This window comes from Leptosomus discolor, chromosome 7 (genome assembly GCF_034619465.1).
Source record: "Leptosomus discolor isolate bLepDis1 chromosome 7, bLepDis1.hap2, whole genome shotgun sequence".
NCBI lineage: Eukaryota > Metazoa > Chordata > Aves > Leptosomiformes > Leptosomidae > Leptosomus > Leptosomus discolor.
This window is the reverse complement of record NC_141397.1, coordinates 24,523,527-24,550,106: the sequence shown is the minus strand read 5'-3', so window position 1 is coordinate 24,550,106 and position 26,580 is coordinate 24,523,527. Positions and strand designations below refer to the sequence as shown.

The 26,580-nt window shown below is 40.9% G+C and overlaps 1 protein-coding gene across 2 annotated transcripts in view; it reads right to left on the bottom strand.

Moving 5' to 3' along the window:
- Positions 1-16,545: 16,545 nt before the first annotated feature.
- Positions 16,546-26,580, bottom strand: part of PDCD6IP (programmed cell death 6 interacting protein) — a 31,242-nt gene continuing 21,207 nt past the window's right edge. For both annotated transcript variants that reach the window (XM_086467617.1, XM_086467618.1), the window contains exons 10-18: positions 25,760-25,937; positions 25,296-25,407; positions 24,331-24,500; positions 23,335-23,583; positions 21,813-21,947; positions 20,821-20,915; positions 18,566-18,698; positions 17,991-18,196; positions 16,546-17,217 (exon numbers count right to left, since the gene is read on the bottom strand). In XM_086467617.1, coding sequence (XP_086323743.1) covers positions 17,049-17,217; positions 17,991-18,196; positions 18,566-18,698; positions 20,821-20,915; positions 21,813-21,947; positions 23,335-23,583; positions 24,331-24,500; positions 25,296-25,407; positions 25,760-25,937 — 1,447 coding nt within the window. In that variant the 3' untranslated portion in view covers positions 16,546-17,048. The remainder of the gene's footprint in view (positions 17,218-17,990; positions 18,197-18,565; positions 18,699-20,820; positions 20,916-21,812; positions 21,948-23,334; positions 23,584-24,330; positions 24,501-25,295; positions 25,408-25,759; positions 25,938-26,580) is intronic.

Sequence of the window (26,580 nt, the reverse complement as noted above, 5' to 3'; positions counted from 1 at the left end):
TACTGTATCACATAGGTTGAAATCCCGTTTCAGTTAACAAATGCCCTTGTTGGCTGTGTCTAGAAGAGAGCCTGGGAAAATTTATGGATGAGGTATTGTGTGCTGAATGATGCCCTTGTGCATGGTAATGCCTTTGAGGGATGCACAGAGAATGCAAGAAAAATATTCTAACTGTTGGAGAAACTGGAGGTGAAGCTGAAAGGTCTTAAATGTGGTCTAAATTTCAAGTGTATGACATGGGAATCAAAGTGTCTCCTCAAGGGGATTAGAGAACAGAGCAACATGGCACAAGGAGTGGTTACTGCATGTCCTCCACATCGACGGTACAGCCCCGAGCAGCAGAACTGCTGCGTGATTTGGCGACTTGGGGCTGAGCCTGGATACCAAATGCTGGATGCTCAGAGCAGATTTAGAAAATGGGGAAAGGTATGAACAGAGACTATCCAACTGAACTATACAAACCTCAGAGTTTTAAACATGCTGAATCCGTCAGGAAAATAGTCTCTATTGCTTCTCACCTCCCCTGTAGCCTACACAGAGATGTCTTCATTAAGGTATTGTGTACAGCTCATTATAATGGTGTCAGGATGTTTGATCGAGCAGCACTGTTTACAAGTGAAGAGCACTAACTAACAGGAAAATTGGAGGTTTTTTTCAAAAACACAATGAGTAACAAATTGTTGAAACCTATACTCTGAAAAAAGCTCTGTTTTTTATAGAGGGAGCAACATGACCCCATTGTGACAACATGGATGCTTCCCCATTTTGTCTGCACTGCAGACACGAAAACAGTTTTCAGTGCAACAGCATTTATCTGGGCATCTTTTATTTGACCAAAGCAAAAGCATCTCCTATTTGCCAGATTCACTGAAGCTCATGCTGAACAGCCAACAAACCTTGGAGGAAAAAAAAACATTTTTTTTTTCCTGGCAAAACACTGGGGCAAGTTCTTGAGTAACATCGTGGAAGTAAAGTCACAAAAGAAAAGCACAATATGAGTAACAGTAGATTTGACCTGCACTTGAAAACTGATTTTCTCCCAAGGAATTACTTAAGGTTTCTCCAAGACAACTTTTAGCAAAGATACTAGTGATGCTAAAGGTTTAAGATTAATCAAGATACAGCAATGTATTCCAATTAGCTGTACCTTTCAGACATCCCTTAACTGCAACAGGTAAGCATTGGCCAGCCTGAAGAGAGCTGTCTGCCAAAGGGGACCCTGCTCTAGGCTCTCCCTCACACTGGTGATACCTGCCGTTTATCAAAGTGACATGTTGAAGCTTCAAAGCAGGTCCTGGGTCCCAGTTTTCCTCCTTTCTTGCTAGTAGGTTTACACAGGCTGATTGCATTTACAGTTTTGATGAGCTCTGTGCATTTGTGAGAGCACAAATTAAATATTGTTTCAGCCCGTGCGGGGATATAAGAAGCCATTTTGGCACTTTGATGTTTGACACCCACTCTAGCTGTATGATCACCTCTCTGCCTCTCAGATGATACCTTCTTTCCCAGATCGCATGTATTGCATTAGGAACTCCTCCATCTGCAGTAACTTGTAACTTGCACATAATGAGAGACATCTGCTCTAGGAGCTCTCTCGGATTGAACCTGCTTAGGTCTCCCCATACGATCCCTCCGCAGTGATCATGGGACAAAGTGGTACCTGTTCTCTCCCAGCCCATGCGTGCACCCCAGATAGAGCAAAAAGGATACTGCCTGCCCTCCCATCCTATTCTGGTGCCATAACCCCATATCCCTCTCTCTACAGCCTCACCCACTTGGCCCCTACCTCCTAACTGACATGCAGACACCTGCCTGCACCAAAAGCCCATGGACCTGGGCCTTGGGAGCAACATTTCCACCCCAGCTAGTCCTTGGGCAGCACTTGCTTGTGTGGAGAACCTCCTCCTGCAGCCTTACAGCTACAGATGGCTGGGAACTGCCTCCCCTTGTGTTGTGAAGCCTTTTCTAACAAAGATGAGGTCTAATCTGTGCTCTTTTGCTGCTAAAGTAACAAAACCCTTGGCAAGGCAACTGGTAAATGGATACCAAACCAATTGATGGGACAGCCACAGCCTTTCAGAGGGCTATTATGTGAGATGCCTGAAGCACTGTCTGGAAAGAGGCACGTTGGCTGAAGAGTATCTCTTATAAAAAAAAGCTACTTTAAAAAAGACTGTTAAAAAGTCTCACAAAAAAAGTTGAGGGATGAAAAGGAGGTGTAACAAGAGGTCTATGAAAAAAATGAGATACCAAGGAACAGAGTGAGTATGTAAGCTCATTGGAGGTTGGTTTTGTTATCACACACAAGCCTCAAAAGTTTTGTCAGTAAAGCCTGTACCTGCATCCAAGCACAAAGCAAACCCCACGAACAAACCATCTGCAGTGCCACTAGGTAACTTCATCACCTGAGCTTGGGTTAGAAGCTGCTTCATAACAAGAAAAAAAAAAAAAAAAAAAAAAAAAAGAGAGAGAAAGAAGATATTTTTGGCATGGTACACCAGTTCACTTACATGTCTTGCCTGAAGTCAAAGTGTCAAGTAAGACTGCGGTAGGCAACCTCTTGGATTACCTTGTTTTGAAATTTGGTTTCCTGAAAAGGATCCATGGTGCTCTGGAGGGGGCAGAATTTACAACCGACTTCATGGAAAAGTTGCTAAAAAAGGTCTCACACAACTGTCAACTGCCTACAGATCAAAAGGGTGAGCAGCCAACTCAGCTGGCTATACTGAGGTTTTTACTGGTATTTCCAATGGGAAGTAGGGAGATACTTATGCCTGGAAGGAGGTGAAGGGATTGCTATACTTCCATGTTTCATGTGGAAGAGCCTGAAGCATACCCAGTGACACTGCATTTCATTTACCTTTAAATGCTGAATCTACCTCTGGGGACCATGAGGTTTGTGCTGAGAAACAAAAACAGCACAAGTAAGAAGCTTCTGAACGCACATCAAAATATCTGAAAGCTCTGATGGGGAGGTAGAGAGCACAGGAGCTTGCAGTGCAGCCCTCTTGTCAGAAGTCTTTCAGAGAGAGGTGGACCTGGCAAACTAATGTTACTGGGATGATAAATTTATATCACACTGGGAAGGAAAGTGAAATAGCCCAGTAGCAAAAGCAGAAGTAGGAAAAGATGTTGAGTTCTTCACTGCAGCACTTTACTTTCTTGTAATGTTTTCCCCACGTACTGGTGTCTCTTGATCTGTGTGTCCTCCTTCATGTCAGTTCACAGTGGGCTGTAAGGAGACATGTGACACAGAGCAAACCAACTAGCTCACATGCAGACTGGAAGGAGATGGGGATGCAGACTCCAGGGGCCTATACAGCAAGAGTAAAAGGCGCCTTGGTCTTTAGCTACTGGCATCCTGATGCTGTCCAGTAGCATAAAAACTTTTGAACTGAAAAGCATTTTTATCTGCATTTCAGGAATGCCTGTGCTATTGATCTGCCCAACTTGGAAAGTACCAAGCAGACCAATCAGGTATACGTGTCAGCTGCTGAAAGGCATGTTTACCAAAACAGTAAGGCAGAATCTAAAACTGGTGATGCTTCAAAGGAGAGAGAACAGCAACAACCCACCAACACTATAAGGCCATCTGGAGAAAGAGGTGCTCTGAACACTCAGCCGTCACAGAGTACTTACACAATGTTTACATTCAATGACTGCATCAGGCTGAGAAACCTCTTTTTTCTTCTTTTTGAATATTTTTTCTTTCTTTCTTTTTCTCCTTTCTTTTCCCCTCTTTTTTCCCCTCTTTTGTCCCCCCCCCCCCTTTTTTTTTTTTTAAATCTGGGACAGTAATAAGAATATGAAAGTAATTTCCAAGTATACTGCACAGCCTAACTTCACCTGCCTAACCTTTGCCAACCTGTCAGCCCCACCAGGCTGCACAGGCAGTGGTAAGCAAACCATCGTTCTCCACTCTCCACCAGCAACCTGTTTCCTGGACTTGTGTGTGCCAGGAGGGTCTCCTGGGAGACATGTTGCTTGTGAGCTACAACCAACAAACCACAGGATCGCCTGCATCTTGAACCCAAGCTCCTGCCTGACACCCTGCTAGCTAAAATATTTAGTACTAGTTAGCACAGATGGCAACCCTTATCACATATTTGGGAAGAATGAGGAGAATCAGAAATTAAGATTCTTGTACAGGAGAGTAATTTCACACCTGACCCCGGGTGGTAAAGAGTCCCAGTTAGCAGAACTTAAAGACCTTAGAAATTATGCAGGTGACTGAAAAAAATCCCATTATCTCCTTGTGCAAGTGAGCTGCTGTACTGTCAATCCGACAGCTAACTCGGCAGCACACTGAACGCTGCCTGAACCTGCTCTGCTGAGGAGCAAGTTTCAGCTGCTTGTCTGCATATTAACTTTCCCTTCAGCTTTCCACAAAACAGTGCCCTAAATTCTGGTAAAGCTGCGATAGCTAAGTGAAGAAGAAACTACAGATTTTGCTCAAACCCTAATTCTCCAAACTGGCCACAGAAGAAACACTGCAGTTTCACTCCCAGAGGAGCAAGGCTGGCTGCAGTGCTCGCTGGCCACCCACCGCTGCCCAAGCCCTACCAGCACCCCTGAGAGCCTCATCCCTCTGTTCAGGTCTCTTATAACAGTGCTGTAGAGGAAAGAAAGACCTCGTCCAAAATGAACTTTTTTTTTTTTTCTTTTTTTTTTTTCTTTTTTTTTTTTTTTTTAGGAATAAGCTAGCCACTTCCATTGAGAAATATTGAACAGTTTTGATAGTCAATAACAAAGGCATTTGAAATCTCATTGCAGCTACGAGTGTTTTGGCATCTTGAAGGTTAGCTCAGTGTATTCCTCCAAAGGTTTGCTGGTGCAGAACTAACCAGAATATACATCATCTCTTTTACAGGCGGCATTGTTTCTGGTATCTTCAGAGATAACCACACAGATCAGGAGGATTATTGTGGTATTAACTGCTCTGATTACATTCCCTACAGTTTAATAACAAGAGCAGTGAGACTGTAGGTGTATCAACAGAGTTCTGGATTTGTGAGCAAAGAAAGTTGGGGGTTATTAACAGAATGTGAGAAAAGAAAAGGTCACAGACTCAAAATGTGCCTCTCAGGATACAGCTGACATTCTGTGGGGCATGAAAAGTGATTTCTCAATATAGCATCATAAGTTTTTGGATAAGAAGCAATACAGACTTTGTTAGGAAAGCTGTAGATTCACCTTGTCACATCCAGAGTGCTTTGGCTGTGAACTTAACCCGTAAAAATAAGGCAACCACATTTTGTAACATCTATCTCAAAGATATTAGGTACAGCTTTATGTTCCTATTTATCTGCTGGTGTTTACAGTACTGGTTTTGGCTGGGATAGAGTTAATTTCCTTCACAGTAGCGAGTATCAAGTATCGACTATGTTTTGGATTTGTGCTGAAGGCCGTGTTGATAACACAGGGTTGCTTGAGCTGTTGCTGAGCTGTGCTTGCATAGTGTCAAGGCCTTTTCTGCTTCTCACAGCCCCCCACCAGCAAGTAGGCTGGGGGTGCACAAGAAGTTGGGAGGGGACACAGCCAGGACAGCTGTCCCAGCTGACCAAAGGGATATTCCACACCGTATGATGTCATGCTCAGCATATAAAGCCGAGGGAAGAAGGAGGAAGCAGGGAATGTTTGGAGTTGCGGTGTTTTGTCTTACAAAGTAACCCTTAGGCATGATGGAATCCTGCTTTCCTGGAGATGGCTGAGCACCTGCCTGCTGATGGGAAGAGGGGAATGAATGCCTTGTTTTGATTTGTTTGTGTGTGCAGCTTTTGCTTTGCCTATTAAACTGCCTTTACCTTAACCCACGAGTTTTCTCACTTTTGCTTTTCTTATTCTCTTCCCCATCCCACTGCGGGGGGAAGCGAGTGAGCCGCTGCATAGTGCTTAGTTGCTGGCAGGGTTTAAACCACAACATAACTGCACTAGCTCCTGGATTTTTTTTAATCAATAAAAAGAAACTTACTTTCATTGGAAATAAAACGGTAGAAAATGGGGTCTCAGCAAAATGGTGGTTGTTAACCACACTGCTGTTCTTTCTGTCTAATGTTTTCCCCAAGGAAGTATCCTGCACTCTCCATGGAAAGTTTTTGGTTCGTACTTCGTGGAGGAAAGCAAAGACATAGATGAAGAACCTTATAGCTAAAATTACAAGCTACCATTGAGATTAAACATATTTTTCCCAGGCACATTTACTGAAGATAATACAGAGGAAGTTTACAATTCTATTGTTCCAGCTCCCCGTGCTTGTTAAAGTGCAGAAGACAATCTGTAGTTGCTTATTTTGTATCTAAGCAACTGTCAGACTCTATATCTACTAATAAGAAAGGGTATAATTATATGCTGCTACTTTAATTAGCAGCAGATGCCTATGTTTATGAAATAAAATGTAAGATTTCCTGATGTGCAGAGTCTTACTTATATGCAAATTGAAAGAGCACTTTTGTGGGCTTCTAAAGGCTTTGTTTGGCTGCAGCAGCTTGCTCGGGGCAGGGCATGGGGCACGCACAGCCAGTCGCTGGTGCGCGTTAGACTATGGGCTCAGAGCCCAGCTGTCCTGAACACCCGTTTGGGAGAGCTGCAGGGCAAGGATAAACCGGTGTCTAATATGCCTTTTTGACACTCCCAGTGCTGGCATGAAGCAGGTGTTTGTCCCTGATTCAAAGACCAAGAACCACCAGTGCACAGTCTGCTTTGGGCTACCTATTTCACTGCTTTCTGGGGGATGTGGTCACAGAGTGACAAACACAGGGTAAGAACATTTAACATGAATTTATGATCTCACCAAGGTGCTTCAGCAGCACATAGTGATGCAATGCAGCAATTTTCTTCAGAAGCAATAACAACAGGGGCTACTAGTGAGGGTCCTTCTTCACATAAAGAGGAAGAAAGTAACCAACAAAAAATAAAATCCACAGACTTCCAGAAACCCATGAAGATACATGCAGGCAGAGAATATAGAAAAGAATAACCTTGTCCAGGATAGAAAATACTTGTTAGATGAGTCTCTGATTTCCATTATTCAGTATTTTTAGCCTTGTTTCCATGGAAACAGCACTTTTGAGATGATGCTGTCCTGCAAGGCAGTGAGTGGATGCACACATGTGTATGTACATCTGTGTTGTTCTCCTGGCCTCCAGCAACTTTGAACAAATTTGCCAGCAAAATTGAGATCTGAGGATAACTAAATGCAAACAGTTTTGTGAAAGCATCCAGGTAAGGGAAAAGTGATCTTTTAAGTTCTGCAGCCAAAGAAATCTCATTAGACAGCAGAGAACCTGCATGAGAGGAGAATGAGACCACCCCTACAACTGCTGCATCTCCAGAAGGTGCTTCAGTAGGAAAGCTCATACTTACTTGGACATCAAACACCGTGACACTCTGCCTGCCACAAGGCACAGATCCACAGGAAACCTGTTCTTCAGTTTGGAAGTCAAGGCTCCTGTTTAGAAAATGTCAAAGTGCAAGACATCCTGCCTGAAGGTTTGGGATGCCAACAGAATAACTAACATCTGTTCTGCCTTTTGGGGTGCCTTGCTCTACCACCTGCACTCTTCAGAAAAAGAAAAATTTGTCCCATCTCTTCATTCCTTCAAAATGAGCTACCATGCTGCCTCTCACAGCCATGTACCCAGGAAAAAGGACAGGTCGGATCATTAAGCTAAATTAGGGAGAAATCCATTACTACATTCCTCATCTTGGGAAGGTATGAAATCCTTTAGTGTACCTTTATATTCACAGGTTTTATACCTCTCTGTCACTGTTGGTAATCCAATTATAAGAACTAAGTTACACAAGACTGCACCCTAGTAGGCTGCAAGAGCATGCAAGCGTTTAACTCATACCTTTGTCTTCTTTTACTACACCTTCTAATCTCTAATCCACTCTCCACAAGAATTGTCAGCCATTTCTCAACTCACTGCAGTAGAGGGTGTCAGCAGAGACGCACACCAGATGCTTTCCCACAGAGCCCGATTTTGCTCCTACCCTTACTCTGTAGCTCTCAACCAGAATACAAGGTCATTCCGATTACAAATTTCTGTTTGTATTTGGTCTTCCCCATGCACAGCGTTAATGCACAACATGCAAAGCAATGCTTCTACAACAGGTATCGTTCAGAGCACGCATGGAGGCAGAAGGATCTGGTTGAACGAGACACCAGCTAGTTGGAGTACTTATTCAAAAGTTTTAGGGGCTAGTTTATCATGTAGGAAATTTGTGATAAATCCCCATCAGCTTCATCTTGAATACACTTTAAGAAATCATCCATAGTTAAGGTTAGCTGCATAAAACCACTGTGACCTATATTAATCAACACTCTAGATGAGGAAAGTTCTATTTACACCTATGGTCATTTTCAAAGTGACATGTATGACCATTGAGCAGTGTTTCAGCATTATCCTCTTCGCAACAGCGGCTTTGTACCTCCTACTACACACACACAGAGTTCTAATAACCTGTGTGCAGGTAACATTCAGTAACAGGTAAAAATCTACTAAGTGCACTCCAAATGCCAGCACATTTTCTGTGCCATGTGATATGAATATCGTTGCAGTTGTGCAGGGAACAGATCTCACACGACCCCAAAAGACAGTGAGCACAGCTCCAGGGAATCGTACACCAAGGCAGAAGAAGTTTTTGCTTATATTACTCTGAGTTTCTAGCTCACCTCTTCATGCTCCTCTCCACAGTGGATGAGAGGCCACACGAAACACAGCCACTGTGAAGCCATAGGAGGCAAAAAAATTATCCCAGGTAAATTCACCCTGGGTACACGCTCCTCTTCTGCCACAACCCACCTGTGACAGCACGTATAACATTCAAGTTCCTATTTTCAGCTCTACATCATGGCAGAAACCACTAAGTCTCCAATAGCACAGTCACCTGTGCTATGCAACAGCATAAGGAGTTATCCAAAGTGTTGGCCCTTGTGCAGAGGGGAAGAGGTGGAAGACTCCTGTGTCTGCTATTGCCTCCTCTTCAGAGATTAGGAGAAATATTTTGTACTAGCAAGGTTATTAACTGATAACAGGTCATTGCTATCACTATTTCACACAACCTACTGCCCTTCTGCCCCTTAATTAAAAACAATGGGCATGAGGTGTTACTTCACAGAAAATTAGGGGGGGTGGGGGGGCTCCATTGTTAAGCCCAGTGACAATCCTGTGGTGAAATACCACGTCCTTAACATAGCCAAAGGTGGGGAAAAAAGATCTCTAAATCCAGAAATCTGTCTTTCTAGAGACTTACAGGTAGCATCTCGATTTCTCTAACTTCACAACAATCTCTTTTTGTAGCACAGCAAAACTTTTTTCCATCAGCTTGCATCACTTCATCTTGACCCTTAACAACGCCGTTCAAAATTTTCCACACAAAGCTGATAATGCCACTGAGATGCAGGGCTTCAGCAGCAGTGCAGTACGTGTTGGATGACTTCGGTTTAGGTTATGTCTTTCCACCCAATGCCACCTAGCGTTAAGAAACTGCCAGACGCTCTTAGTGAGTTACTTCTTTACGTTTGGGGATTGGAAGCGCACTGCAAAGTTTTGTTTGCTTCAAAGTAACATGAAAGAGTGCTTCAGCGTGGCCATACGACACCACTGGAAAACACCAACACACCAGGTAGGGTTTTTTCACTCGATCTATATTTGTTTCTGTGCTAGATCACATACTCCTTTCCTGCTTACGGAAATTAATACTTGCTTGAAACCAATGAAAAATTTACTAACAGAATATTAAATGCTCCCTCGCTAATGAAATATAACTAGTGGCAGCAAGAGGCTGAATAAAGTCAGCTTTCTTACGTAAATAAGAAACTCCATTTGCTTTGAGATACTCCTGTCTGCCACCAGTCCTTGGGCAGCACCTCGGCCTGCTGTCTCTCATTTCCTTTATAGGCTGCGTGGGTTCACATCACCCCTTTTTGTCTGCAACAGTGGAGACTGGCATGTAAGCACCTACCTTGATTCCTCTACTCAGATTGGTGACTCTGGATGATTCTACTAATTTCTAAGACGTAACTCCCCACTACAGCCGGCCTGTGCCACTGTCAAACCCACCTGATCTGCTACATCTTCCCTTCTAAAAACCCTCTCTGTCCATCACCAATCCCTAGCTTCCACCCAGCTCTCCAGATCTTCAGACCCACTGGAAAGTACCTTCTTGACTAACTCCTTTCCTTACTGTTACTTCTTCCCTCACCTAAGGAGGGGAAAAGTTAGTTTCCTTTACCTTTAAATTCCTTTTCTGAACTCTCTCTCCCTGTCTGCACAGCTAAAGCTCATTTTCCCCTTCTCTACTACCACTGATCTTTCTGCTGTTTCAGTTATTTCTTAAGCTCTTCCAACTCGAATTCTGCTTTCCTTGCGCCACCCAAAATGTTACGATTTATGATTTCATGCTGTCAAAGTCCTAGGGCCTTTCCTCCATGCTTCCTCTTCTTCTTAAGCTCACTTGATAAGCCCCCTGTTTTCTCAACTATCACCTGTCCCTCAGCTCTCCTTCCATTTTTCTCCTGGCTCTTTCTGCTCTCTGACCGCTTTGACATCTTCCGTCTCCAAGTGGTTTTCATCCCCCTGGAGCAACATCTGCTGTTAGTGTTGTAGCTGCCCCACAGTGACAGAGTTGTTACTGCTGACACACTTTTCTTCTGCCTGCAACATGTGCTCCTTTTTCATACTCCCACTCTCAGAATGGGTCATGGTAACATCCGCCATCAGCTTTGCTCCAACATCATTTCATTGCAGCAGCTATTTAAGCCTAATCAGGTGACTTTGCGCTGCACCGGGTAAGGAGTCATCTGGTCACGTCAGATGAGGCGGGTGAGTTTAAACCATACTGGGTAGCTTCAGAAAGACAGTCCACATATGCAGAATAAAGGCAGAAAATACCCAAAAGCCACATAACTCTTGCAGAGCAATAAAGCAGTTTAAGATGGCTGTGAAGTCTTACCTACCCCTTCACCTTTGCAGCACAGTGCTCTGAGTCCAGTTTGCAGCTGGTCAGGATAGTGGACGTGGGCAGCTGACGTAGTTGTCCCTGTGCTTGGCTGCTTCTACAGTTCAGGCTCCAGGTAATCAACCAAGGAGTATTCATGATATTAAAATTGGCAATGCTCAATTAAAAGCGATTTGCCTGTTCTTCCACCAGCATGAACTCGAAAAATCTCTTTTTGCATACAGTCGCACCAAAAAAGATCTGTTGGCGAGGCAGAGCGTTTCTGAGTTGCACGATTCCAGCCTGCCCTCTGCTGCAGTTCCAGCACACAGCACGCCTTGCTGCACGTCCCGTTGCCAGTTATTTTCTGAGAACGCTAACAGTACAGGCTGGCCCTATCTGACATGAATATACGACTCAGAAAAGTGTAGTTTAAACTGGCAAAAATTAAGAAGTCCAACAAGGTGTGACAACAAGACGACTAGAATATCTTTCACAGGAAATACAAAGCAGAGAAACAAGAGTTGTGTAGGCATATCTTCAGACAGACAGCACCGTTGTTACTTCTCCAGCTGTAAGGTGGCTTACACTGACACTGTGGTTCCTCTGAAAAGCCAGCAGACTGATAGCAAACCCTGGTTAAATGCAGTAACCTGTAAACACTGTACCAGCCAAACTACAGTCTTCTATCTCAGGCAACCACTCCGTTTCTATGCAAGTCAGCAAAGCCTGGACGACCTAACTCACAGGCTGCGAGTAACAGCCCTCCCGTCCTCTGCCTGGGCCCCGGGGGCCCGAGCTCCGCAGAGGAACGGGCACCAAGGCCGGATGGTGGGAGCCGGAGCTCAGCCCCGGCGCTGGGAGCCCTTTGCCCCGTGCTGCTCCCGCCAACAGCCCCCGTGCCTTCCGCCAGCATCGCACAGCACTGCTTCTCCCCAACAGCTTTGAAGGCATATTCCCAGTGAGCCCAGTTCGGGCCATGTCATGGGACGGAGGTTACTTGAGGTCAGCAGTTACTTTCTAAGGCAGATTTCCAGAGCGAGACTAGTTCAGCCTAGTTGGCCTAAGACAGAGGTTACTTGAGGCCTAACAGAGGGTAGAAGTTATTCAAGGTCAAAGGTTAATTGAGGTCAGAGGGTAAAGGTTATTCTAGGTCAAAAGTTACTTGAAGTCAGAGAACAGAAGTTACTTGAAGTTAAAAGTTTCTTGAGGTCACAGGACCACGGTTAGTCTGTCAAAGGTTACTCAAGGCGAGTGGACAGATGCTACTTGAGGTCAAAGATTACTTGAGGTCGATGGACAGAGGTTCCTCAAAGTCAGAGGACAGAAGTTACTCCAGGGGTAAATGTTACTTCAGGTCACAGGACAGAGGTCCTTCGAGATGAAATCTGACTTTGGCACCAGCCTCCCCAGCACCCACACTGGCAGCCAGAACCAAGTCTCTAATGTGTTTTTGGTACCCAGCCGTCGGCGCGCAGGACACATGCCCACAAGCACGGGCTGAGGGCAGTGGGTTGCAGCCCCATACCCACAGGCTCTTGCACCTCCTTGGCCTCCAGCCAGGGGCACTGCCTGCAAGATGGAAACAGCCCTTCGGCTGCCCTGCCTGCCACTGGGCTGGCAAAAGCACTGCCCAGAACGGACTACCTTCCCACCAGCAACACTCCAGCAGCTTACCGGCACGGAGAACAGCACTCCAGTGCCAGGAGTGCTTTAACTTAAAAGCGTAAATGCAGTCAGACATGGCCACGCAGACTCACTCACTGGATCTAAGGTGAAAGAGCTGAAGGAACCGACAGCAGTAATTTGTGATGAAGACCTGGTGCTGATGTCACAATGGCAGTCATCTCTCCTCTTTCATCTTTGATAAAGTTCTTCTTTACAACCTAGTTAATAAAATTGTTGGACAGCTTCTCCCAAGGATTTCGAAACATCACTATACTACATTTAAGAAAAAAAAAAATACAACTGAGATACAGTTGTTGCCATCAGGGACTATTACAATCAATTAGGGGAATTAAAGGCAAGACCAAAGTCATCATTTGGGATTAACAGTAACTGTATGCTTGCCAGTAAAGGTACTATAGCTCCAAATTTGAATTCAAATCAGAAAAATCTCAACACAAGTATGAAGTTTTTGGCTGTTTGTCAGAACATAAAAACATAAGGGACAGTACTTAGAATAGTTAAAAAAAATTGACTTTTTAAAAAATCTAGTAGTATTTAAATATCATGACAAACAGTACATCAGCTTTTTTTAAATAATAAACACCGACCATTTTAAATACAACTTTCAAAAGTCATAATAAATCTAAAAAGCTAGCAGGTGACTAATGCTAGCCAAAAGTGACAAGAAAAAAACCCCAAGTCCTCCCCATAAAAAATAATTAAAAAGCAATTTGGGGTGTTGCTCTGCTGTAATAGCTCATCTTTTCAAGAGCTAGAACTTTCAAAATAGTTTATTTTAAACTAAAACACAGTGAAGCCTTGAAAATTCAGGCAGCTTCATCCAATACTATACAATCAAAACTTAAAAACAATCACTCAGCTTAGTCTGTTTTAATGTTCTGTCAGGTTAAATATATGCCAGAAAACAGGGTCCGAGATGCAAGTCACTTCAGACCTGAATACATTTTAGTAAAAACCAAGCACGTCTCTCAGCTAATGCAAAGAAAAAACTCGCTTTCCAAAGAATTTCCTTACTATTTGCTGCTACCTGGCAATGGGTGATGTTTCAAAACGTGAAGGTCCAAACACTGCCTCAAGGTACTTTGAAACAGCAAAGGATTACATTTGGTGTAATTCAGACCAGATCCTACACGTCAGTCCTAAAAGCACTCAAAATAACCTTACATCCTATTTAGGATGATAGTAAACAAACCATCATTAGTTGGCAATGTCAAATTAGCGGTCAGGCAACCAGGCACTTTTTCATATGGGCTGAAACCACGCTAAAAAGGAAAAAAAAAAAAATTTGAGGAAAGACCTACTAGCCCTGCAATAGTTTGGTACTTCACTGACAATCCGCAATTAGTTTGCCTCATAGGTCTGGATTTTCTCACTAATTGCATTGAAAGCTTTTATGCGAGACAAAATAAACGCTTGACTTCAAAGGATGTGATTGTAAACTTTTGTCTCCACACCACAATTGCAATAAAGACTATAATACCATGCTTTTCTTGAAAAAAACGAAAACAGAAACAACAAACCAAAAAACTTCTTGGCGTTGTCTTCTGAGGCCATTCATCTGCTGGGAAGAGTTCCATGCCCTTACAAGCCTTTAATCGCTTCGCCCAGCACACCCACGCTGCTGCGAGTCATATGAAACCCAGCCTAATACGAGCTCATGAAAACGAACTTTGAATCAAAGTTTCTGAAGGCAAAAGGACTTTACAGTTTCTTCCTCATATTGTTAAAGGGAAATACACTCCACCAGCTTGGGAAAAACCCCAAGCACCAGGATTTAAACACGGCGGGCACTACAGGGCAGCAGCTGTACTGTAAAGCACTCGCATACGGACAAGCTACCGCTTCACACGGTACCCGACATGCCAAGTGCCTTCTCCATAGGACAAACTTACTTGGGGGCCCACAACTTGTTCCCATTCTTTCCAAAATAACACTTGTCTGAAGCCAAAGGACTCAAGAGAAAAGCCATGAAATCAGGTTTTCTAACTGTTTTTTTTTTTTTTTTAATAAACTATAGAAGAACAAGATAACATTTCAACCAAAGTCATGACAGCTGCATGCTTAAAAGCAGATACATAAATGTCTGGATTTTACTGGTCTCTTTACGAAAAAAAAAAAAGATTAAAATGGGCATGTGGAAGCTGAATGTAACACAGAGATTTCTATACATATTCAAATAATAGCAGACTAAAACAAGCAGTAACACAACTGGAAAAAAATGTTGTAACAGTGATTCCAGAACTCAATTTTAAAAAGGAAATTTCAGTTCTAGGAATCTTTATGCTGAACCAAGTTACATTTTCATACTGCATTAAAATAAGTTTTATAAATTGAGGCACTAGAAACAAACTTACTTACACAATAGCTCAAATATATCTAATGTGCAAACTGAAAAATATACAGGCCATAGCGTGCTAGCAATTTAGAACTTAAAAGGTTGCATTAGACCTGCACTTGCTCACGTTGACACAGTGAAATTAGTGGAAAACTACTGTTTTTCCAGTTAGACTAAGATCAGGTTCTGATTGTTGGTTCCAAACAGTTACCTTCCCAGCTTTTTCTCATTGTCCTTGCTTGCCTCTTATGTATCCTCATCAGCATGGAAAAAAATTGGGGAGGTTCCTGTGCCACCCCATTCAGTGATGTTTATAAAGAAATGCAAAGCACCTGTCCTAGCACATAGCTGTACCTACAGTGCTGTACTCCCCAACTTCATCCTGTTCCCCCATATCACTGAGCTTCTACAGGGTTAATGAATTTGTTTAGAATTAGACACCCACATTCTACAAAGGATGCTTATTTTCACCTTTTGCGAGGCCTTTTCTATGGGGTCAGGGAGCATTAAAGACTAGTAGTCTCCACAAAGTAATTGGAGAGATCGCATTGCAAGAACTTGAGACAGAAAGAAAGGAGCTCGTACGGATATGTCTGCTGCTTTCTTTAGGAGGAAGAGTATTCAAGACCCAGTGAGGTTTCCACCCAGATGCTACAATAACTGGCACGCTCTAAACCCCTACATTAAAATATACCTCAATACTTTAATCAGGCACTTAAATAGAAAAACAAAGCAGTAACATTTAACATCAGTATTATGATAGCTATTCTGTAAGGCCAGAACACCTCGCATGAAGCACTCAAGAAATTAACTGCCCCACAGAACCAAGTCACTCATGTCAAGGGCTAAAGGAATGGAGAGTCCCTCAATAGACAAGCATGTTTAAAAAAAAAAAAGACAAGACTGAAAGGTGGTTAGTAAATATTTGGTAGAAGCCATTAACCACAAACTTATATTCTCCGCTAATGCAAGATGTACTGCAAGGTTATTAATCCCTTGAGAAGATGGATCCAAAAGTAAACATTCAATGTGCTTTAATTTACAAGATAATTTTTTTTCCCCACAAAAAAAAAAAAAAGATTCCTCACTGATAACAAGCTCCCTGAGGGAATACATTATTTTTTTTCAAGGGAAAAAAGCAATCATTAAAAAACATAATCTGAAAAGCTCCAAAAATCAATAGTTGCTCTATTTTGAGCCATAATACATTTCTGATCAACATTTCTTTGGAAAACAAGGGTTAGACCAACCAGTCACCGGTCCTGTAAGAGGGACCCAAATCTCCCTTTCTTTTAAGTAGTATTCTGGAGATGAGAGTAACCAGTCTTTTAAAACAGTAATGAACATTGTAGTCCAATACACCTCGAAGTTATAGGAAAATTCTACCTGCAAGACTTCATCTACCAACATTTAAATGGTCAATTATAGATTCTGCCAGAAAAACACAGAATCAAGGAAGGGAGGTGGAAATTCAGTTGTAAGGCTGAACACTTGAGAAGTTATCTTTATGTTATGCAAGTCAAGGAACAAATGAAAGAATCTACAGACACACAAACCACATTTTTACGGTAATGAGAATGTCGAGTGTTTAAACCATCCTTAAGGAATTTATTTTTTTACTGATGATTTACAAGGCCTTGATTATTAGACAAAATAGCATATTTTAACTAAAATCAAAAAAATACAAACCAATAGAGTATAGAAGGAAATGCTATATGGTTTCGTAGAATATATCACACCCAGTGCACGCACTGCTTCATTTTTCTCATCTGAACCCATTTGTTACTTACAGGATTTTTGCAAAGGAATATTTTGGTGTAGCCAACATGTAGTGTACAGTTTCAGACCACTGAATTAGGCTCTAATTCTGGCATTAGTCTACAGTCTAAATCACTGCAGCAGATCTTTCAAAGTGTTTAGTGTAATCAAAAACTGATCTAGACATTTTTGAGCAGTTACCAATAAACAGGAGTTATAGACTGCATACAGTTCAGTATGGTACATTAACTGAAGCTAAAGGTTTTAGTATGCTTATTGCCAATTTCTCCCAGATTTTAACAAGCAGAGCTTCTTTGCAGATACATTATTGCTGAGGGTAGTAAGGCTGTTGAGGAAAAGGGTATCCAGGTTGTTGAGGTGCCGGATATGGTGCTTGTCCAGGGTTTTGATACACAGGTGAAGGTGCATATGGCAGGTTATATTGACCATACATGTATGGATTGTAGCCCATCGGCATTGGCATCTGGCAATACCTGTGTGGGCATGGGGGGGAAAAGCATACTTTAGTTGCAAAACACTGACAATATTAATTTGCAAATAACAACTTACTAATAGATACAAGCCGACGTACAATTACCACACATGCTTTCATCTTCCTTTTTGTGCAGCAGAAAGTGTAGTAACTTTCAAGGACCAACCATGAAAAAAATTACAATGGGTGGAACAGAAATGCAGGCAGAAGGTGGAGTAAAGGCAACTTGCTGGAACTAGACCTGATCTAAATTGATTCCCCTATGCTTAATATAATTGTACCTATTTTAACATTTGCTGAGCCTGCTGCTGAAGGAGAGAGCAGCTGACTTCAATCCCTTGTGATGACTCCGCAAAGACAGAAAAAAGCATCAGAAAGAAAGCACACTACTCAATTGGATTTTTTTTTTTTCCGTATTTTTCATCACCTTTAGCAACATAGCGAGATTTGAAAAATGAGATATGCCAACACTTTCGAGATAACTAACACCACCTGATTATGCAAGGGCCGGCAGTAGTCCACAAACCACAGTCAAGGAACTGCAGTCCTATCTCCCTTCTCCTTTAAAAGAGCCAAACTACAAAAACTTAAAAGGAAGCTTCCCACAAATGGTATTAGCAAGTAATTACAACAAGAATTATGTGATTAAAACTAAAATAATCATCTTGCCTCACACACTAAACACAGCTTCAATTATAACAATAACTGATTTTAAAACAAGTGCTTTCAGATAACAGGCTAACAAAGAACTACTTAAGCACTCGCATAGCTTACCCTGGGTAACCTGGATAAGTTGGGTAAGGAGGTCCCTGTGCCTGTGAAGGTGCAGTGCTTGCTGCAGGTGCACTTGCTCCTGGAGTAGGAGCAGGAGCAGCAGCAGGAGCTGCAGCTGTTCCAGAGGGTGCTGATGCAGAAGAGGAACTGCTTGCTGCAGAAATCACTGGTGGTGGTGGCCGTGCTGGTGGCTGTGGTTTAGTCCCCTAACAAGAGAAAGTGAATTAAGCCGGAGCTTCTTTCTGGAAGTGTTGGAATCAAAAGCTGCGGTTACACAACCAGCTGATTTTTATTTTCATTTTAAATGAACATTCTATATTTAGTCTACATAGATAATAATGAGAAGCATCTAAAAAGCAATAAGCTTTCCGTTTCAAATCTATAAATTACAAACACCAATAGTACATAATGCACCTGTCTGCAAAGTCTTTACATTTTGCCTCCTATTTCACTTCAACACATTTCCAAACACACCAATACATTAAGCAGTGATATATACAAATCACAGATCAGTATGGAGTTCCAAAGAATGGACCTTCTATTTTCAACCCGCTAATTCCATAGCATATATTTACCACCATGGTTCTGGGTGCTGGAGTAGGAGTCGACGATGCAGCCGGCTTATTTCCTCCAGCTGGTGTGGTCTGGTACGTAGGCAGAGGAATAGAGGGAGCACTGGGTTCCCTAGCAATGCTTTGCTGCAAATCTCTATTAAAAACAAACATGGAAGCGTACAGCTTAGTTTAAGAATTGTTTGTTATACACTTCAGCAAGCTAAGCTAGAAAGATGCAGCAGAGTAAATCTAGTACTTAGAGCATGATCACTGAGCTAGCTCAAACTAAATTTGAAGTCGAAATCACTTCCACAGAAATGATCCTCTAGTCAACCCTCTGATTAACTGTTGTACTTATTTTCTAATAAAGTCTTTATGTTCTAACTCAATACTGGCTATAAATCACTGAATTAGCCAAAAGCTTCGGGATCAGAGATTATAGAATAGTTAGAAAGTTTAGCAACTTGGAAGCTTTCCTGAGGACCTAAGGAAACCTGAAGGCTATGGAAAAGGATAAAAGTAAATTTCAGTAATTTCGACATGTAAAAAGATCTCAAACACAGAAGAAAAGCAATGTCATATTGCTTGTAGACAGCCCTAAATTAAATAATATTGCATGAAAATACCATACATTGAACAGAACCAGTTAAAAAAAAAAGGAAGAGTCTGCTGTATAGCCTGCGATATCATTTATATTTGGGTAAACATAACTATCAAAATAAACCTAGCAAAAATCTAAACGGCTCAGCACATGACCTTTCCAGTTCTCTATTCTTTACCTCTAGTGTTGGAATTACTCTTGCTAAGGTACTTTGGTATCTTATTTTGGTAGATACAAGGAGGCTTTGGTGTCATGCTGTACTACAAGCTGGCATTAAACAGCATAATTTTACAAGCAGCTTGTCACGAAAACTCCAAGGAAGCAAGTTCTAAGTTACATATTGAGAGGAATGTAGCGCATTTCTCAATGCAAAGATACAGTATTTGAGATTGGGCCAATTCTTCAGAGAGACTTTAAGAAGCATTTAACATTTCAGACAATTTTCTCTAAAACTGATAGGTCAGCAGTATGTAACAGCCAGAACACACCTTTTATCCACTCAAACTGTGGGTTGAGCACACTGAGAAATTAATTTTGTAGACATATACTACAAATATGATCACTGCCCCTAATCTTGACAGAGTTTCAAGTCAGCAAATGGTTATCACATGAGGGAGTAAAAGATAGCATGGCAAGATTCAGCTGAATGTTGTAACAACACTAAACCTACAGCTTTAACACTGAACATTAACATATCAGAGATGTGAGACTTTCAGCCCTCAGCCTTGGTTAGACAGTCTACAGCTTCCAAATTGTGTGAATGTAGGAAGTGGAAAAGAGGTGGAAGTGGTTGTATGCTTACTAAGAATTAATTTATAAGCACAATGCCCAACTGAAAAAGAACAGTTCTACAAAAGATGAAGGAAAGGTAAAATTTGAAGGTTGAGCATCCCATTGACAACATCGTACGTGCAAAGAACAACTGTAGTTTCACCAATTGAAAATTTAGTAACAACTAGATCTTTTTATAGAAGGCTATGTTTTGCTAAAGAATACCAATTAAAAGGCAAGCCTTTTTGGTTGTGCTTTGCTCTTAAGAGGAGAGCCTAAAAATCACAGCTGAAGCATACTATGCTAGCCTGTTCCCATGGTGGGGACAACGACAACATCAGATACTTTCTTTCACATGAAGGACAGAATCTGCTTCTCTCCCCCACAGTGTAGGCAACCCACATATCTAAACAACGATAAAGTATCAGACCAGATCAGACTACAGAGAAGAGGTGGAATACCAACGCTTTCCCCCACCACCACACTCGGCACATGGAAGTTAATTGTATGCTGAAGGACATCTAATGTCCCAAACCAAAATGACAGCAGGAGCAAGGTGCCGAAATCAGAAGTTCCTCAAAGAAAAGAGTAAAACAAAACGATTAATGAACACATGCCAAAAACAACTTGAGAGCGAAATCATGAGAAGATGAAAAAGATTCATGCTGAACTGTATATAGGAAGAGTAGAGCAGACTTCAAAGCAGATTTTTCCATTCATTTCTCCTATCACTTTCCTAGTTTTTCACAGTTAGCATTAAGGCAAAGAAGAGGTCACAGTCTTAACACATCTATTTTCCCCTTCTCATTTCATCAAATACCATAATAAACATGCCTCCAAAGATTAATTTCTGATAAATATTTAACTATTTCTACAATGCTTACACAAAATGTAAAAATCTTACTTGAGCAGTTCATCTCTTTCAGTCTTGCGAGCAAAGACAATGTCACTGCATTTGTTCTGGAATTTCAGCAGGATTTCTGTCAGTTCATTGTAAAACTAGTGAAGAAAAAAAACACTCAATGAATACTTTCAGACTCCATGCTAGCATATTTCTACATATTGATCCTGTTATAGACATTGTATTACTACAGTGCCCAGAACCTGCCATTCCAGTAAAGTTTGCTAGTGCATTTTATTCTGCTCTTCAAAAGCAAATATTAGTCAGCTGTTTTCCATCTCTGTAACAGCATACAATTTTGTGGAGTTTTTATTTTTCATATAAGTGTGTGTGTGTGCACAGAAATATAAGAATAGTTTCAGATAACTAGAAAATGTATTAAAACCAGAACAAAACTAGATCACTTCTAGTGATTAACTACGCATTTTTAAAGGATATTTTTTTCTTTTAATTTTACTGCCTTCAGTCAGTTCCATACATTTCTATAGGCATTACAGAGTTTAGCTTTTTTTTTCCTCTAGTGAGCTATCAATAAACAAGCAAAAAGATAGAAAGATACCTTCCAGAAGCCCAGATCAGAAAAAGCAAGCTAAATAAAGCCCTCCTCATCTCTCCTCACATATGCAGTAGCATTATATGAAACACAAATTTGGTAAGGTCATTAAATACCAGGGGAGAACAGATGAAAGAATTCCTCAGATAAAATGGCTCATCTGGGTACTTCAGCATCAGTTACTCAGCTGTAATTAACAACTTTTCCTATTTTAATATAAAGTCATGCTCAGAAAAGCTTACTTTTTAGATAGGAAAAAAGAAGCATTTCACAGCTGTCAAAATAATCGGAATTCCAGCAACTTGCTGTCCTCACTTCAGTGGTAAAATCCTCAAAAACATACCTCATCTGGCATGTCTGCAAAGTTTATTATGATTTTTTATTCACATCTCACTGTGCAAATAAAAAGAAAGTTCTTCCAATACCTTAAGTGTTATCATACCTTTGTGCCTTCTTTTAAATTGGCTACAAGTTCCACAAAATTATCATTTGCTACAGCTAAGTTCTTCAAAACTTCTTCTCTTAAATTTGATTCATTGTTTGATTGTTTCATCTTCGAAAAATCCTGATGTGCATTCTTAAAAGAAAGGAAAAAATAAGAAGTGAAAATAATGCAAGCTAGTTCCACGTAAGATTCTGTATGTTTTGGTTCTTTTTCTCTCTTACTCATCACTTCTAACCCCTTTTCCCAACACCTGCCTTTCCCCACCTTCCATCCACACACTGTACTTCCCAATACTCACTCTCTGCCAAGTGCAGGGGCTACTTCAGAACCATGTCTATATTAACTCCCCGGCAGCAGGTATCAGTTAATTATGTGTTCTGTTGTGGGCTGCCTTCAGCTACTTTTCAAGCTCATACTGCAGACTCTCTTTCAGAGGCTATGCCAATTAGGCTCTCTCCTGTGCTACCCTCCATTGATATTCATAAATCATCCTGAAAGTCAGTATTTTAAGAAGTGCTACCTCAAATTTGGTTGACATCAGCAAGCTATTAAAGTGACAGAAAACTTACAGAAGGATCACTTACATCTCATTTCTTTTGCGAAAATAAACACACAAGCAAACTTAAAAACACTACTTCAGCTGCCAGAACCAGACAAACTTGAACTCCAGGGCATTCAAACATCAAATCCATCAAGATTCTAGAAGTGTATTAAGTTGAAAGATATGAGAATATGAAATCCTTCATAAACATGGGCCATATGGTCATTTAGAAAGAATTTTTTCCCTTTTTCAAAAGTCTCTTATTCTTGCAACCCAAGCTGCAGTCAGAAGTTGCGAGTTATCTTGTGCACAAATAGGCCGCATTATTACTCAAGTCACTGTTGTCATTTGTCCAAGCACTAAGACTTCCTCTTTTGCCAGATGTTTCAGGTATCCGTCTCTAGTGTTACTGACAAATTCAGGCTGAATTTATAAATAAACTTCGGGAAATTCTCATTAATTTTTACTTTGATGAGCTTTGCACACACTGGAAGTCAAGCACATTGTAAATAGCAATTAGGAATAAACAAAAATATACTTCAGAGACCCAAAAAGTCTCCTAGCAGAGAGCAACAACAGGTCTCCTGCTATCCCAGAAAGAAGCATTAAGATGGGACGAGGGGAAAAACCAAAACAAACACAAAGACTTCTTAACACACCAGTTAAGCCTCTTTCAAGGGCAAAGCCATCTGCAGAACTGAGCCAAGAAAAGGTCCAAGAGAATTTACACTGGAGCTCTGGGAGAGTCTGCTAAAAATTCACAGTTCTTTCCAGGGAACACAAAACACATCCCTGTATTTTTCAGTGATCAGCAGAGTAAAGGAGTATCGATCAGAGGAGTAAAGGAGCAACAACTGGCCTATGACAGTAACAAGCAAAAGAATGTAGAAAGTAAAGTGAGATTTCTAAAGCACTGTAGAGGCAGAGGAATCATTACTCCTTAGTTTAAGAGGAAGGAAGAAATACAAGGTGTTGTACCTGAATGTTTTTGAGTAGTTCTTCCTGCTTTTTCAGGGACTCTTGCACTTTCTGCGTGTAACTTCCATAAATTCTGTCCAACTCAGTCACAGAGATAGCCTCCTCATTTATAGCACCATCCTGTGCAAGCGCAGTCAGGAATTTGCTTGTCATGTCATAATTTACAGACTTCAGGTCATTTTCCAGTTGTTCTCTCTCCTTCTTAACTTCATCCAGACTGGCCAGCAAAGTTCTTAAGACATTAACAACCTAGGCAGAAAAGTTGACAGAGGTTTAGAGGAATTATTGCGGAAGTACACTCTATTACCTGTTTCCATTCTGCACTCCTCACTAGCACACTACTGTATGAGTATTTGTTTACAAATGTGTTTAAGATGACAAATCAGGACAAAATGCAATGAAAAAGATCTTCCAGCATTTCTCATGCTATATTCTCTTCTAAAGAGTTGCTTCCACTAATAACACTGAATTATTACACAGATTTTTAAATCTCTTTTTTTAAAAACTGAACAGACACCTTTCAATAGGATATTCTAAAAATGGCAGTAAAAACCACTGACTTCAGATAACTTCTATGAGAAAAATAATCATATTGCTGTAGATGAGCCATGACTTTCTCAGAAAGCAAGTTGGTGTAATTTCCAAATACTTTAAAAAAACCTGGGTCATGTCTTTTACATTGCCTAATTGTTCCAAGAACCTGAGCACTACACCCCACCACCCTACATAAAAATCATCAAGGATTGCTCCGTTTATAATAGTCAACCAGTCTTGCTGTCCATAGCAACTGAACCTGCTCACACTAAGTGCAACAAAATATACTCAAGCAGATTTTAAACAAAGACAACTTCTTTTCCAAACGTTAGTTACCTCCTGTATCAATTGTGACAGAAACAAGAGCAGCTAATGATCAGCTTCCACACCAACTCATGCAAGTTTACTTTGTTAGACAAATAGCACTTCTATTCAAAATAGAGACAAGTTTCAATGCTTTACCTCATTTCCTTGTAATGTTTTTGCTGGGTTCGCAGAAGGAATGGCTGCGTTGAGTTCTGACTCTGGCTTACACAGAAGTGCAATCGTATCCCGGTGGGACTGATACTGCTCTTTAACTTGGCCATCTGCTTGCACTGCTTTATTCAAAACATTATGGTAATTGGCTCCCTCTGGTGGCGGGGAAAAAAAAAAAAAGGGTATTTATATCATTGCAAAACTTGTTTTATCCAAAGCGTTGCACGAGAGCAGTTTTCATGCTTTTCAGCAAGGCTTCATACATATTTATGAGCCTGCACATTATGAAGTTAAGACTTAACTTAAAAGCTTAAGCTTTATCTATGTTTTAAATAGTGCATAAACGAGGCACCTATAGAAATTCTCCAGAGAAGTATACACAAGTTTATGAATGGACACTGATTTGCACTACTCCCCAGTTTTAAAGTCCTGTAACTTTGCCAAACTAAAGTAGTCATATCAGTCCCTTGTTAGCTTCAAACCAACACATATTAAGCGCACAGAAAGCAGGCTATAGTGACAGCGCTAAGTAGTTTGACTAACTGCTGGGAGAAAAAAAAAAGAAAACACAACAATAAATCGAAGAGAGAGGAACACCTTGATGGGAAATACAAAAAAAATTATGTAAATACACAAAGAAAAACAGGCTAAAGATGTAATTGCAACGAGATTCTTACGAGTGCAGCCACCTTTCATTATATATGTTTTCCGAAACTTTAGCATGCACGTGCACTCCAGGCATGCAAACGCAGCAGCAAACTCTCTGCTGTTACATCATCTCTCAACTTCAAATAATGGTGCAGATTGCAGTAAGGATATTTTGGCATAGCTTCTCCTAAACCGAAATTTGTATCTTTAAAGATAATATCAGAGCACTGGAAACTACTTAAATATACATGATGAGAATTTAGAGCATTCCCAGAATCCAAAGTATGAAACATGAACTTTACCTGCCCTTAAAGGCTTATAGAGTTCATTGGATGGCGTTCTCTGCCAGCGTTCTTTAAATTTTGTTCGCAGGTCATTGTCTGTAGTTTCTTCTTCATCTAATAATCTTAGTGACTACAAGAGTAAAACGTTACATGCATGATAAGCCGTTCTAAACATGAAATAGCTACAAAATATATATCTAGTATAGACAATATAAAGCATTTTTACACATCCTTTATAATTTTAATTTGGCAAATAAAAACCAGGCAGGCATGTCCTCTCCCCCAAAAATTTTAAAATAAATTTAAGGGAACATCCACACGTGACACCACAGTTTTTGTATGGACTAAACACTTAAATGGTGTATTTCTGTAAAGTTACAAGCATTTTGGGTAATCATGCGCTTTTTCTATTGGTACTTAAAGAGAAAAAGTTCAGTGGTGGTGTTTAAGAATGTTTTAGTATTAGAGGTTGCTGATCTTACTTCATCTAAAATTTCTTTGTTCCTTTGTAGCAGTTCAGGCAGATCTTTGATCAGCTGATCAACAGTCTGAATTCCTCCCTGTTCAATCACAGACTTAGACTTGTTCAAAATAGACTGAGGAACAGTATCACCAGACACATCTTCAATAGCAGCAGGAAGATTGAGGGAAGCCAACACACTGAAAAAGTCAACACATTACATAGCAACTTGTTCATGGCATTAGCTGGCTTTATCCTGTAAAATACTCCGCTACCCAAACAATCACACAGTCCAGTAGAATGGAAACAGAGTATAGCGTACTCCTGGACACAGAAATTTCAAACTGAAAACTCTATTCCTAGTGTATATCTTACCAAAAACAAGTTTCAAAGCTCTTAAAAGCTAAAACAAATCCTTGTCTTTTAGCACTTACAAAATGTGGCAAACATTTTCAGTAGCAACGACCTCGTAGATGAAGACCCAACTGCCTCGAGGTACATTCCTACCTTTCAGCTTGATATAAACTTTTTTATTATTATTTAAAAAACAAAATTTTGGGGGGAAAAAAATATCATGTACTGAGTCACTGGTACAATCAAGCTGACCACTGGAATGTGAAAATCCTTCTAGGTAAGGGAGCTGGAACTTTTTCTGAGCAAGTGCCAGACTCCTAAAAAATGAGGAAAGATTGAAAAAAATTAAATACTATTTGTTCTTAGTATGCTTTCAGTCTTTACATCTGCAGAAAAGTAATTCTAAATACCCCTGGTATTGCTTAAGTTTACCAGCCTACCATACAATAATAAAAAATGACCGCTGTAATCTGGATGCCTGCAGGCTGC